Below are 15,353 nucleotides of genomic sequence, written 5' to 3'. Positions count from 1 at the left end.
CGACGATACATTATCGTTTACGGAGTTTCCGATGACGTTGAAGGGTGGTTAACGTTATCGACGATGACGATTAATTATCGATTAACAACCCTGTAGCTATTCTACCCTCTACTCCCCATTGGGTTGCTTTCCTGATTGTTTTCCCCAAACTATCGAACCTGAGTACACACATTTAACTCTGTTCGGTAATTTCCGCACTTCTGAACTTTCAGTAGAAATTGTCAACGGAGAGCTCAGCAAAGTAGCTTTTAATTACTTTAATTAATTAATTTAATTTTCAGCGATATATTTTCCGAGTTTCAGCGAAAAAAACATAACTTCTGCTGGGATTTTGGTAATTTCTTTTTGAACTGAGTGCTCGTCTGTGTAAAACTCGGTAAAAGTTGCGGAAAAAGCTGGGATTCGGTAAAACAAAATTAAGTGCATCGGCGCTAAATACTCTTTATATATTCAAAACACAGTTCGAAACGTGTTTCGAATAAAGCAACAAAGAGAACAACAGCGTACATCAGCAATACCCTTTTTCGTGAACTTTTCAATTTTCCCGATTTTCAATAGACTACTTTTTTGAGAGTTGTCATATAGGAGCTGTAGAGCTAGGGTCCCGGCAGGGCCCCCCGCCCGAATCACTTACTACAATTGCAGACGAGACAGGAAATGTCACCCAATAAAAAACTGCCTGAGGCCAATTGCAGCGAGCCGTGATTCTGAATGTGATATTCATTGTACGGTTCTCTGATGTGCAGGTATAGGGACTTCGCGATTGCGTGTATCATCGCGAAGGATTCGAACGTTTGTACGTTAACGTGTTCGATTGCGTGTGCGTTTGTATGTCGCGTGTGCTAACGTGTATGTAATTCACGTGTATAAAATCTATTTTATGGCCGTGTGCTTTCGCATATTCGCGTGTGTTCTTGGATGATCGCGCGCGGACCGTGACTCTGATACTTAATTTTCGGTGTAGGGTTCAGCTAGTAGAAAGTGATATCTTCCATATCACTAGAATTCCATGCCATATTGCCTTGAAAGGTGTTGTCTAGTAAATATGAGCGTTATTTCTTGATTGGTCCAACTGAATGTATGGACCTAAGTTACTAGGACGGAGGGTAAAGATTTCCGGACGTGACCAATCCATGATCGCGCGAACACGGGCGTTTGTGGGTTTGCGTTTGAGACTGCGTTTGTAACTTCGTAAACGTTCGTAATGAGGTGTTATCAAAAATGCGTGATCCCGGTCGTAGGTGTGTGTGGATGATCGCGAAGGATTCAAGAATTTGTGTGTTAACGAGTTTGCCGCGTGTATGTGACTTCGCATGTATGAATTCGATTTTATAACCGTGTGGTCATTCACATATTCGCGTGTGTTTTTGGATGGTATATATATCTGATATTTAGTTTTTGGTGTACTGCCTAGATTCTGAATTACCCCATATCACTAGAGTCCCGGTCATGTCGCCATGTAACGTCTACTGGATGTGAGAGCTTTCTATTTTTTTATTTGGTTTAATGGAAGGTATGGATCCAGACTGCTAGATCGGATAGAGACTTCCGGAAGTGACCGATTCCTGATCGTGCGAGCGCGGGAGTGTGCTTCGAAATTTATAAGCTCTGAGACGTTCACCTTATCACCAGGATGATACCATGTTTGCGATATCGCGGCTGTAGGTTGCATGGATAATCGTGAAGGGTTCAAGCATTTGCATGTTGACATGTTTGTCGCATGTATGTGATTTTGCGTGCATAAATTCGATTTTTTTGTTGCCATTGAACATGCTGTTTAGTATATAAGAGCAACATTTTTTGTTTGGTCCACCTGAAGGCATTGGACCTATGCTACAAGTACCGAGGAAAGGGACTTTCAGACGTAACCGATTCCTGATCGCGCGAATACAGGCGTTTGTAGGTTTACTCCTGAGACCGCGTTTGTGAATTTAGATGTGCTAAAACGCTCCCTTAATTACCGGGGTGTTTTATTGTTGGGGAGATCGCGGACGTAAGTATGTGTGGATGATTGCAATTGCATGACCAAGTTTGTGTTATTGCGAAGGATGCGAGCATTTGTAACGTATATGAGAGAATATGGAATTAATTGAGTTAGTTATTATGAATCTAATTTAGGATAGGAGATGGACGTAGCGTGTATGGTAAATCGCACCTGGGTTCGAGTCCCAACCCCGCACATAGGGTTAGAAATTTTTCATAAGAGGTTGTGTCTATTCCACTGGGACAGGATATTTCTCTCCTTTAAACACGTCTGCAGTCCTGGTCTTAGTTACACTAGTTAGTCTGTATCACAGTAACTTAGGTTTTATGTGTATGTGATTACTCTTACCCCCTTTTTTTTACTTTATTCTTTCTGATATGAGAATATTATAAACAACCATCTAGATTTATACAGCAATTATCTGTCTACTGGCCAACATTTAGAATCTACCCCACCAATGTGGGTATCACAATTCTCTCTCCATTCTATATATTTATTTCTCTTCCTCTAAAACTAAGGGTACTAATATTTGTTGTCTCTTTCACGCAGGAGGCGCCTTCGATGGTGTTGAAGACATAGTGTCTCCTTTCGGCTATCGCAAAGGTGAAGGAATTGACGCCGGTTGCGGTGAAGTGGACTGGATTTGTAATCGCGATCGGGCGCGTACTGACCCGATGTTTGAAGCACTGAAACCAATCGATGGAAAGATTTCCGGTGCTGGTAAGTTACACAACCGTATATGCGACAATGATGGTATGTCAACAAACGCTAACGCTGTTGTGTTTTGTTTTCTAGCGGCTAAATCGGAGCTCATAAAATCCAAACTACCGAACAACGTGCTAAGCAAAATCTGGAAACTGTCTGACGTTGATCAGGACGGTTTCCTGGATATTGAGGAGTTCGCGCTAGCTATGCATTTAATCAACGTCAAAATGGATGGAAACGAGTTACCGACCTCACTGCCCGACCATCTTGTGCCGCCCTCGAAGCGAGAGCTAGAATAGGAGTAAGATTAGATCGATTGAGCTCCCGCTCTTAGCAAGTACTTTTCCTCCTTCACTTTGCTTTGCTAGTCTGCTGCGACAACCGGATTCATTGGGTTACCAATCTATTGTTTCATATTGTCTATATTCCAAATTGTTTGGTAAGATTGCAATTCCAGCGCCCGTAGGTCTTTTCATACTCTTGCCTCAATGTAACGTCGTTTGGTTACAAACATCGATAGGTTAACAATCGGATCATTTACATGCACTACTATATCCTTCATCTTCGCTACGGTCGCTAACGGTTGCACGTCACGTCAAAAATAACGCTAATACCTTACAAATATGGTTTATCTAATTTATTTATATATTTTTTAGAATGTTTGAGTTCATTCGCATATTTTTTGTTGGTTTTATATTTATTAGAGATTTATCATTAGTATATTGTTGTGCTTGTCATCGTAACAAATGTGCTTAAGGCATTTTGGACAAGCAGAATCCTTATCCCAAATTATGTGTGCAAATATTTTCTTTCTTTTTTGATAGAAGTGATTTGAATTAGCTTGTAAGTTAATAGAGCACTTAGTGAAGCATGGAAAAGCAGTTTATTTAATTAATCCAAAATCATAACACGCTCTGAACGAATGCAAACCGATTCGTAACAGAAGTTCGCTCGCATGCTTCTTCGCTATTTTATTAAAAATATACATTTCGCAGGCGCACTGGCTTATAAGTTGCCTAAGCAATATATTTCTTTACGAGTTAGCTTGTCACGTTTTAGTCGTTGGTACCGACAGCAAAGAACCACACGTCTCCGTCGCGAAGCTGGAACCACATTGCTTGATAGCGAATATCACTGAGCATTTACAGATTCAAAGTTCCCCGTGTGATAACCTTCTGCATTCATATGAGTTGCTTGAAGGCTTATAACCGATGTTTGCCAATTTCTACCATGAAAGACGTTGTAACCTAGCATTCCCAACAAACAACGAAAGCTGAACAAGCCTTTGTTACAAGAGAACAAGCTGAACAAGAGCTGTTCAAGTCACTATCCAGCTAAATTGTTTGTTGGGTTTGATCATCTCATCCGGACTTATGATTATGAAACATCATAGTTAAATTTATTCATCAAAAATCATTAGAAAAGATTCGCTGCACATTTTACGCATATATCAAAAAGGCGTATTCAATGACAAACGAACACTGCATCAAATCATCACAGCGTGCATAATTTCATTCAGCCCCTACGCGAAGTTAAAAAAAATGGTTCCGGAAGTCAAAATATGCAACGCCTAGTGTTAACTTAAACAATCTCCTCCTTTCGCACGTGACAGCGGATATCATTATCACACTTATCTCTCGGAACCATCAATCATACTACCACGTCTTGCAGTAAGAACAGTTCATAGCTCACGTTCCGCACCGAGTACAGAAGATTTCACACCATGTCAGCAGTTGCGTTGAAGGTGCTACACACAAATAAATATATTTATCCACGGATTGCTCGGACTTACCATTTTTTGGCCGGATGTTTGCAAATATCAATTCGCGTTGTTTAACCTTAAGAGCTTTGATTTATTATTTTTAGGATGCATTAAATAATAGACAAGTTGGAACAAAAAACGATCGCAGAAAGTTGAATGAAAGCCTATTCAGAATAGTATGCTGATGTGGAAGGGAAATCAAATTTATACATTTAAACCCTCTAAGGGTAAGGAAAAAAGATATATTTACAAGTGTAGCATTTTTGAAGGAATTTGTAAAAATATCTATATTTTATCGAATGAACAAACCGTATTTGTTTAAATAAGCTAAGGCAAGTAAATCAGTGAATACGAATGTAGTACACATTATGGCGAATAAAATTTGTTCTCAAAAACTACTACTCGACTGGTTTTATTTATTAAGAATGTGTGGCTGACGGGAGGGAAAGAAATCAAAAGAACGCAGTTTACTTAATTATATTATACCTTTATTTTCTCTCAAGCGAATACAAGTGCATTTACTTGTTGCGCTTTATAACATCATTCATTACGTCCCTTAGGCGAATATTTAATAGCGTTTTCGTTTTTACGTGGTGCTACACCGGTGTCGTGTCAAAAGCGATGTAATCATTACACTCTACTACACTGATGTAGTGCACTTTTTAAAAAGGGAAATGACTTTGACTATTTTCCTCTGAATATTGTGTAATGTTTTCGTTGACTGGTGCTAGACGATGAGAATTTTCTGATTGTTGCCAGATATTATTATAAAATACTTTCCACTGCTAACTACCTCTTGGTACCGTACTTCATATGGCTGCTCGCTTAACCGTGTAACAAATGGTATAGTTTCGTCCAAGACTGTTGAGATTTTCGCGTTTCGTAATTTTTGTGTTTATTTATGTTAGTGTCAAATAAATGTATCATCTGAGGTAAACAGCCAACCCAACATCCACACAGCACGCAGCCATCCATCACACGCAGCAGTTTCCACCACTCACCACCGGCAGCGCATATCGAAGGAAGTAGGCGGCCATGGAGGGTGGCGATAACTACACAGCTGTATGAATAGGGTGGGGCGGAATATGTGGACGACTAAGAGGGTCAACAGTCGAGGTTCGAAGTGAACGAACTTTCCCATGATTGTCATTAGCATAGTAACTATCAAACCAACTAGGAGTCAGGTTCAATTGTTGGAAAGATTTAGAAGAAAATTTGGATAACATAAGCGCGTTAACGGTGATAAACTGAACGGAGTACGAAAAAGTGGCAAGAAGAAAATCGAATCGTTAAGGAGGAGCAGACAAACAAGTAATAACAACCATCAATTAAAATATTCCATACCTCGATTTGCCATGACCAATATTTCCGTAATACCACCATCTCTCATTGTATCCACAGGACCCCTTCGGTTTTACCCTAGGAAACCACTAGAGCGTGCTTGGCCGCAGGAGTTTTCCGACCCGCAAACCTCTCTAAAACGCGCGGTATAGTTGCAGGAAAAGTAGCATTTTTAGGTTTGTTGGTTCCGTGATATATTCCTATGGCCATAGGGGAGGGGGGGTTATAGGAAACTCGTGTACCTCGAAGAGAATTGGCCAAAAGTTTTTAGTACTACTTCTGTGAACTGGTGAACCGTCAATGTTAATAGTAGACGATATTGACAAAGGTCGGTAAAGCTGTTCCAATGCTTTATTTAAGTAGTTTTTAAATCCCTGATGCCAATATTGTCCATTTCCCGACATTTCTACTATGCGTATGTTTCTAGGGGTCCTCATAATGGTACGAGCATTACTCGGCAGATTCCAATTCTAGTAGGAGTTGAGGATTCCTACAATAGATTTCACTGCGGTTTGAGTGATGTGGAACTCCGTGGACTAGTACCAAATGTCAGTAGCAAGATTCGTACTGTCAGCTGCAAATGTTTGCCTTGTAAATAATCATGCAATATTGAATATAAATAAGTATTATGGCTGCTGTTTTGAATAACAACCCGATGTGCATTAACAATGGCATGGCTGTTAATTCAATGTTCGTAGATACTTTAAGTAACTTTCGTACTGATTTTCAGTGGAAAGCACTGTATTCTGCTTTCCATCAAGTTCGGGGTTTTCAATTGTTACATTATCCACAAGTGTCCAATTTTTCCTATATCGCTGTAATAATCGGCTGTATATCCCACTTTTTCGAGCTTTTATAAATCGTTTACTATTGAAATAATCACACATTATTTTATATGTCTCACTTCATGCTACAAATGTGAAAACTTTAGGAGTGATTGAATTTATTTACACATTGCTACAATGATGCAACATATAATCCGACTTCAAGCGATTATTTTTATTGTTATAAACTATCAGTTTGTACGACGTATTACCTACACAATACAGTGTGATCAAGGAAACTGTTGGAACTCACGTATATTGATCAGTTTGAGGAATTCTGACGAGTTTCAGCATACATAACATGAATTCATCTGCATGGTTATGCGATTCTGTGATATTAATCGCAATAAGTTCATGTAATATCATTATATGCGAAAAAATATATACATGACCAGAGTTAAAAATAATCGAAGCTCTTTGTTGACGGCTGAAAATGAAGCTGATGCGACTCGCGGTGAAAAGAAAAAACATTCATTCAAATATCCATGTTATTCATTCAGTTGAATATCGTACAATATATTCATTTCACTATTTCTCTAGGAAAATGTTTTCAAATGCCGGTAAAGCATATGAAACAACAATCATCATCGCTTACATTGTGCCAGGGCCTACTTTGATGCATTTGATTCGTTGCTGCACGGGCGCTTCGTGTAATAATCGGAGACGAATGAAAATCTGCATGGATGAATGGGCGATTTGTTCGTTTGACGTTTTCAGCGGCGTCACTGAATATTGAAAATGAATGCGGCTGAATATGATCAATTTTCATTCAATGAATTTGAATATTTTTAACTCTGTACATGACCATAACAGATATACGATAATGTTTTTAAACAGCACTTTGTACGATGTAATCTATGCAACTTTATGCGATTTCTGGTTGTTTGGGGAGGTAGGAGTAGCTTAAGGAAGTGGAAAAAGTCCGCAACCAGTGTAAAAGGCAAATTAAAGTGAAATAGATATCCGAAAATATAGAGGGTTTTACTTGAATGTCAAACAAGTGTTTTCTTGGTAATAGTTCGCGATCGCAAGCCTTCCCTGAGAAGTGTAGAGGGGGGTCTTATAAGTGTTGGGAGTAACGACTCCACCTATTACAAGCGTATCTGCCAGCAAGTGTTCAATGCCATATGTATGAAAACTACTGATTTCCAGTGATGCCTAGTACCGTTGTCTACTGAATGATTGGTGTAGATATTGTCCGAAATCCATTTCATTAAGTTTTGGAGGTTGATCAAAAACTCTCTAGGGAGATGCGACTGCTGACTGTACACTAGATTTACTGCTGAACATTAGTGGTCTTCGCAGAATGTATTTCTGAGCAGTGATTGGAAACTGGAGCAATGAACATGAATTGTTCATCACGCCCGCATGTATACTTCGTGTGAAAAGCCGTAGCGACATACACTGAACGAGGTTCTTCGTTCGTTTAGTACCTAGTTTATGAAGATATGTCCCGGTTTAAAATTGCTCTTCGCGAGGAGAATAAATTTTTAAATGTATGTCTATGGGAACATTTGAAATTTTTCTGCTGAAGGTTATTGAGTTGCATTTCTTTACATTAAGTTGGAGTAGACTTTTGCTACACCACGTATGGAATATATTGATTTCGTTTTGGAATATTTCAGTGTCTTTGACATTTCTTATTTCCATGAAAAGTTTCATGTCATCTGCATATATAAGCACTTTAAAATGTTTGAGTATAAAGGTAATGTCATTTACGTACAAAATAAAAAGAACAGGGCCTAAGTGGGAACCCTGGGGTACGCCAGAGGTGACAGAAATTGGTTCCGAGAGAATATTCTGAAAGCGAACTGTTTGTTCACGTTTCGTTAAATATGATTCGAGCAATTTCAATAGTTTATTTTCTATGCCATATTTTTGCAGTTTGAAGAGTAATAAAGGTATGCCAATACGGTCGAATGCTTTACTAAAGTCTGTGTAGAGTGTTTCTACATGGTTCCATGTACAAATTCTAAAAGGTTTGATGTTGTTGAGCGGCCTTTATAAAAGCCATGCTGCTTGCTTGTTATTTGATTTTTGATTTGTTGAAATATTTACTAGTTTTTCGAATAATTTTGGAATGCATGATATAATGGCAATCCCACGATGGTTTCGGATGTCCGATTTAGTGCCTGATTTAAAAATTGGCACTAAAAGGATGATTTCCATATTTCTGGGAATGTTCCATTTTTCAGTGACATGTTGAAAATATGTAGTAACGGTAAAGTGAATTCTTCTACTAGATTTTTTTAAAATATTGGTGCTATTCCGTCTGGTCCAGGTCCTTTTGATGCGTCTATGTTTTTTAGTGCAGTGGTTATTTCGTGTTCAGATAGTTCGTGGACAGAAATGTCATTTGAAAATTCAGGTATAAATGAAAAGTAGTTGCGGTCGCGGTGTGTTTCGGAATATGAAGTGTAGACTTCTTGAAATAATTTTCCAAATAAATTGCAAATTTCAGTATTGTTATTCCTTACATGTCCGTCAAAATGCATTTGGGATGGAAAGTTGCTACTTTTCAATTTCGTTTTCACGTAATTGAAGAAATTCTTTGGACAGGTCTTGATTTCAGTCTCAATTTTACGATTATATTCTTCTTGTGCAGCCCATTAACAGTTATTGAATTTCAGTCGGTTCTGACTTTTGGTTCCTAAGTTACAGGTTGGTTAGTAAGGTCACACTGGAATTTCCCATATGAACTGTTACAATCGTAATACCTCAGAGGCTAACAATCTATTGGAATTATCACCAAATTACGTCGATTCGCAGGTCTGGATCACTGATTGACAATCAAACAACCATTGAATATATTGTGCTCTATCGACAATTTCGGAAGCCCCGGTTTCTGGGCATATTCCCCAGTTTAAATCACATCCATATTTCGGTGATGACTGAACCGATTTTCTCAAGCCAAGTCTCAAATGGAAGGTAGAATATGCAGATGGCTGTTGCACCCCTCCCCCTCTTACCGTTACATCACCCCCCCCCCCCCCTTTCACCACTTTCCCCTCGTCGATCACCCTCACACCAGCTTTCCACCCCGCATACCGAAAAAGGATAAAGGATTTCTGACCTATCCTCGACTCTTTCTCTACTAGCCCCCACCCGCTCCACTTCTAAACCCATTCCCCTAGCATTTCAAAATATGATCAGTGTGTGAGCGTCGAATTTTGTGGTAGGCGTGGGATATGTACTAAGTTTAATAAGAATGTGATAGACATTGCCACAATTATATTGAACATAACCAGCTTATAAATCATAGTTTGGATAAATGAGAAAGGCTCAATCGCACCACTAGGTGTATTAAAACAGGTTTTTAAAGTATTGCTTGCATATAGCACCGAGTGTATGTAAATTAAATCATCCATAACTAGTCGGTATGTATTTTTTTTTATAATTATTAAATTTATTTAGGCCCGAATTCGGTAGCTCGACGATTGTTCGTTTTTTTATACAATAAATAAACTAGTCGGTATGTATTTTTTTTTTATAATTATTAAATTTATTTAGGCCCGAATTCGGTAGCTCGACGATTGTTCGTTTTTTTATACAATAAATAAAAAAACAACTAAGTTAAGTTTTTTGTCTCGTTCAGGCTCAGCTTTCTGATCCGTGTTGAGATTTTCTAGGGGCGAAATATTGCCAGTGTTGTCCACTGCAATTTGAGGTTCGATCCGTTTGTCGTTCATGTTCATGTCCTCATCCGTACTACTTTCCTGCTGCTCGCGGTCAGATGTTCCAGTTTGTGTCTTACTCTTATCGGTCGTTATTGTATGTTCGTATTTTTCGGCATTCGTTTCGTTGTTGTTGTTGCTGGTTGTTGGTGCTTGATCCGGAGATGTTGGTTTTGCAGCTGTTAGTGGTTTAGCGTAAGATGGTTCTGGGCTGATTTTAAGTTGGATTGGTTTTCCTTAACAGTTTCTACGCAAGGTTTTCCGAGGTGCAGCTTCTTCGTGCAGAATTGGCACGTAGGAATTTGCCCTGGGTACGTGACTAGTGATGTCTGATGAATGAGAACATCGTCACTTCCTAACGCTGTGACGGATATGTATGAGGGAATTGGCTTGGTCACACGCATTCTCACCACACGAACACCGCTAGGGATGCCCGGGAAAAAATTCCTCCATGTATCGTGTGTAACGGAGTCTACTTCTCCGTATTTTTGCAAGCATTTTTTAATCACGCTGTCAAGGGTACGCGTAGCCAAATCATGGACACGAACTTCTACAGCGCCGTTCTCGATGTATACGGGAATGCTATATTTAACATTGCCGCATTCGGCGGTGTGCTGCATGTTGTTTCGCGTGGCGAATGACTCAGCTTGGTTAATGTTCTTGAACGAAATCAGCACGCAATGTTTGATATGATGCATTTTTTTTCATAAAAATAGGTGCTTCCCTCGCAGTGCTAGAAGCTGCTCAATTTTTATCTTCCAATGCTCAATACAATTCTCCTAGAATATTTATAATAGCCCGATTGCGTGGAAAACGTAGCCAAAGACAGTCTAAATTGATGATTTTTATCAATTTTTAATAATATTGCAACATAACGAAGATATATGAAAAATTATTTTCCGTGTCAACGTAATTTGTTCCTGGCAGCACTGCTCCAGCGGAATTCAATCAGACTAATTGCAATAACTTCAGTTCTAGAGCTGGCCCTTGTAACTGTTAGTACTCAAATGAAAGGTAATAGTCACATTTATCAGCCTTACTTGTTCTTGTTTTTGTGAGCAAATTTTGCAACAATCAAAAGTTGTAGCTGTTTAAAAACGTTGTTGTCCACTAACAACATCGTCATGAAGCGGTTAATTCAGATACATGGCCGCAAGACCTACTGTTCAGGGAAATCGAGGATAGCCGTACCCAGAATATATGGAGCCCTCCGAACGATTTCCCACCGCTTTCAGAAGAAGTATGCAATCCGCTGATTCAACCCAGCCCGTCAACAACCCTATCGAAGGCTCCGCAACGATTGACAATGTCGCCATATCATACTACACCGACATTATGAATGAGTGTCGATTTTGAGCGCATACTGGAACGCAACGCAGTTGGCACTATAAAAGACCCCGATCCTCCACCACAATTGAGCCTTTGCCGCCAGCGTTCAAACTCGTCTTCAATGCACCCAGTTGATCATATGAAAGGCCGATAATAATGAGCTTAGCTTAGTTGACCGCCCGTGAGTTTCCCGTGATTGATCAGAGCCAGAGACTAAGCTTAGTATAATCAATAACGTAGATGACCACGCAGGTTAATTTTGGGATGGGAAGGAATGTTAGACTTGTAACTATTATGACTGAGTAATTCTATGCATCATTCACAAAAGTCGCAGGATAGGATTGGTGTTAGTAGGTAGGGAGATGAATTAGGATATAGGGTAAAGTGACTATTTTCACCATCCTAAGGAGGGTGCCTCACTAATTCATTAATTGCTCGGCCTACAATCGATGGAATGCGTACAAGTTGGCATCAACAGCTTTGCTTCGTTGTTAAGAATCAAGATAATAACACGAATGCACTGAAAATGGCGAAATTCTCGTGTTTTAACGCACCGAACATTCGAATCGAGTGCTATTGTTGCGCTACAATTTGACTCAATGCGTTGAACAAAGACGCTGCTCTAACCAACGGCTTCAAATGGGTAGGGTGATAATAGAAACATGGCGAAAATAGGCTCATCGCCCTATCTTGGTAGATATTGTGATTTAGCTAAATACTCATGCGCTTTTTTTATTTTAGATCAAAGTTTACAGGAGTGCAACCTCCAGTAGAAATATAAATGCCAGTCGAATAGGCATTTTAATAATTATCCTTCCGCGGGCGTTACATAAAAGGATAAAGCCGTGTGGAATATAATAGAGGTCTATTCATCTATAGACATTATGATCTTAGCAATATGTACGAAGTCGCTCGCGATCAATTTCCGAGAATTCGAAACGAGCAATTTGAACTCCGAACATCCGGCCATCGGGAGTATTGCTTCTTATTAACACTTCAGTAATCATTTCCAAAGTTTGCAGTACAAAGAAAGTGAACAAAAAGCATAAAAGATATCCCAAATGAGTGTGAAGAAATTCACTGCGAAATGTTAATGACAAGTTGGCATCTCCACTCTCCACACGTTCTCATGATAGGGTTAAACGCCTAATTGCAAACGTTTATTATGCCTAATATAATAAACATAACGACAAGGGCTTTTGATCCATCGGCAGCCCAGAAGAAGAATGGATGGTAGAAGAGCAATACTGGCAAATACCGATTACCATATGAGCTGCTCAAACTCGAAAAAATGACGCAGAGTACTGCACTGGATGATTTTGAAGAAAGGACCTGGAGTGCGATTTTACGAAGTTTTAGTTTGCGATGGCACTTCATTTTTTGACAGAGTGAAGTTCTGGAATGTAATGTTTACCACTGTTTAGGAAAGCAAAAGTAGTAAAAAGCTAGTGTCAGACCTTCCTGAGGCCTCAAGAAGTCACTTTTGGAGGTATTTGTCAATGTAGATTTGTTGTTAGACTTTCAGATTTAATAAAAAAAATGGCTTGTTTCGACACATCTACAGATCGCTTGCTGAACAAAAAACTTTTTGTGCAATTCGACAGCTTCATCTTAGGCCAATTCAATAAATTTCCTACATGAAAGTTTGCTATTTTAAATACGATTTTAAACTAAAGCCTTAAAAATTATACCTTGGCGTGAAAGAGCCGGTATATTAATTTATGCTGTTTATGTTTATTTATTTATGAATTAGACTTCATCCTTTACGGCTATTGTACAACCGCCAGAAGAAACCTAAAATGTTGGTATACAATCGGGAACATTGAAAAGGTCATGTCATGTATGTCAGTGATTCACTCAATACAGAATGGATAAAGGCTATAATGCATAACCTTAAGGTCCATCCAGGTTAAGCCTTCGGTACGGAGCAATACCTTGACCTAGGAACTCCTAGCATGTTGTTAGTCGCATCTTACGACATGGGAGCCGGTTCGCAGTGGTTCTATTCTTGGCTGAAATTGTGTAAAAAGATTTTAGCCCGCCAGACACCACACGGCTTTATGAAAGGCCGATAATAATGAGTACTAAAAGGCGATGATTTGAAAAGCTCTTGTTCGCGTAAAACCTTAAAATCTACCAACAAAATTTGACATCCAGACAAGCATGAACGCTGCTGTCGTAGGTTTTGTTTATTTTCATGACAGTTGACGTACTAAATCCGATTTGTCTTCAAATGCTCTACATAATGGTACTGTCATTATGAAATGAATGAAAAAATAATTTCTAGAGAATATTGCGGGGTGTCGGTTTTACCCATAATTTTCCTAGTATACAATTTTGTTTTCGACATATCTGCGACTATACGCATAAATGTCCCATGCGCTATGGGATTCCCTATACACATGGGACAATGCGGTGAGCGGCAGATTTGAGTTCAATGGTTTCGCAACGTTTGTTCAAAGTATTCGTCATTTAGTTTAAAGGGTCGAACTTGGCATACTTAGCGGTGAATTGTAGAAAAGATACTGCGATTCCGTACTTGTCGAGAAGGAGTATAAAAAAATAGTTTTGATAATAGTTCGATTAAGTTATTGCGATGTCGCTTACACATGAAACAAAGCTTTCATGTGTTTATATATTAGTTTTCAAAATTTATTTAGCTCCTCTATTCACATGACAAGTAAGTTAAAAAATTCCTACTGCAATAATAACTTTACTGCGAAATCATTTTATATCTTAATAGTAACTAAGCGAATCATGTAAGTAATAGGAACTAAAAGCCACCATCTGTGACTGAACACCCATTATATTGAATTAGAGATGTAAAGTAACCTAGCAATATAATCAAATATAAAACTAGATATGAAAATAGCATTTTTAGAAAAGTGATTTTTAAATGTCAAATGTTGAAAATGAGTCAAAGCGCAGTAACTGAAAGATACGAATACATTATTTTATAGAAACTTTTCTAAGCTATCTAGTGGAACTAAAAGAATCAAAACAAAAAGGTATACTTTAAGTGATGGTGTCATTTAAAAAATAACGAGTCAATTACAGAAAATGTTCAACAACTCTATTACGGTTAAGATCACATGGGTCATAAGTTTTCTATCATCTTTTAAGAGAGTCGTAATGGCGAATAAAACACCTTCTATATTCTGTACAGTATCTGCTAAAGAATAAAAATATCTCATGAGGATTACTAACTAGTACTCAATGAACACATTAACGTCAACTCAAAGTTTGTTATTTATTCTGACAGTCAAGACAGTACTCAAAATGCGTATCGTCCTTCATTAACCGAAGGACGTTCGGTATTCCGCCTCAAAACAAAAAATAAATAAATAATTAGAAGCATTCCCTGCCAAGCAGTCGCCACCACATTGCGAATAGAGAAGAAAATATAATATTTTTACTGAAGCAGCTCTCAGTGCACTCCTCCCGGAAGAAGGATGCAGCGGCCAAAGTGAGGAAAAGCGAATTTGTCGAGCCCCATAAATCACCATTAGCACTGTAAGAGCTGGAGGCACGGCAGACGGTTAAGCTTCGAAGCGTGAGACAAATTAATACTGGACAATGCTATGCATTGATTCATTACGCTAGCCGGCGCCGGAAAAAAGATGAGTGGTTTATTAGATCATTATTCGGGTGATTCGTCTTCGCCATTACGGTGATGGTGGAATTATTAATGATGGCAAATGAAATGGCATAATTTATTAACACTTAAACTGATT

General features: G+C 38.8%; 1 protein-coding gene across 1 annotated transcript in view; it reads left to right on the top strand.

Annotated features, from left to right (window-relative positions):
• Positions 1-4,849, top strand: part of LOC131677759 (EH domain-containing protein 1) — a 54,320-nt gene extending 49,471 nt beyond the window's left edge. The window contains exons 2-3 of the mRNA XM_058957784.1: positions 2,534-2,704; positions 2,780-4,849. Of these exons, the coding sequence (XP_058813767.1) occupies positions 2,534-2,704; positions 2,780-2,988 (380 nt within the window). The 3' untranslated portion in view covers positions 2,989-4,849. The remainder of the gene's footprint in view (positions 1-2,533; positions 2,705-2,779) is intronic.
• The last annotated feature ends 10,504 nt before the right edge of the window (positions 4,850-15,353 follow it).

This window comes from Topomyia yanbarensis, chromosome 1 (assembly GCF_030247195.1).
Source record: "Topomyia yanbarensis strain Yona2022 chromosome 1, ASM3024719v1, whole genome shotgun sequence".
Taxonomy (NCBI): Eukaryota; Metazoa; Arthropoda; class Insecta; order Diptera; family Culicidae; genus Topomyia; species Topomyia yanbarensis.
This window is presented reverse-complemented; position numbering and strand designations above follow the sequence as displayed.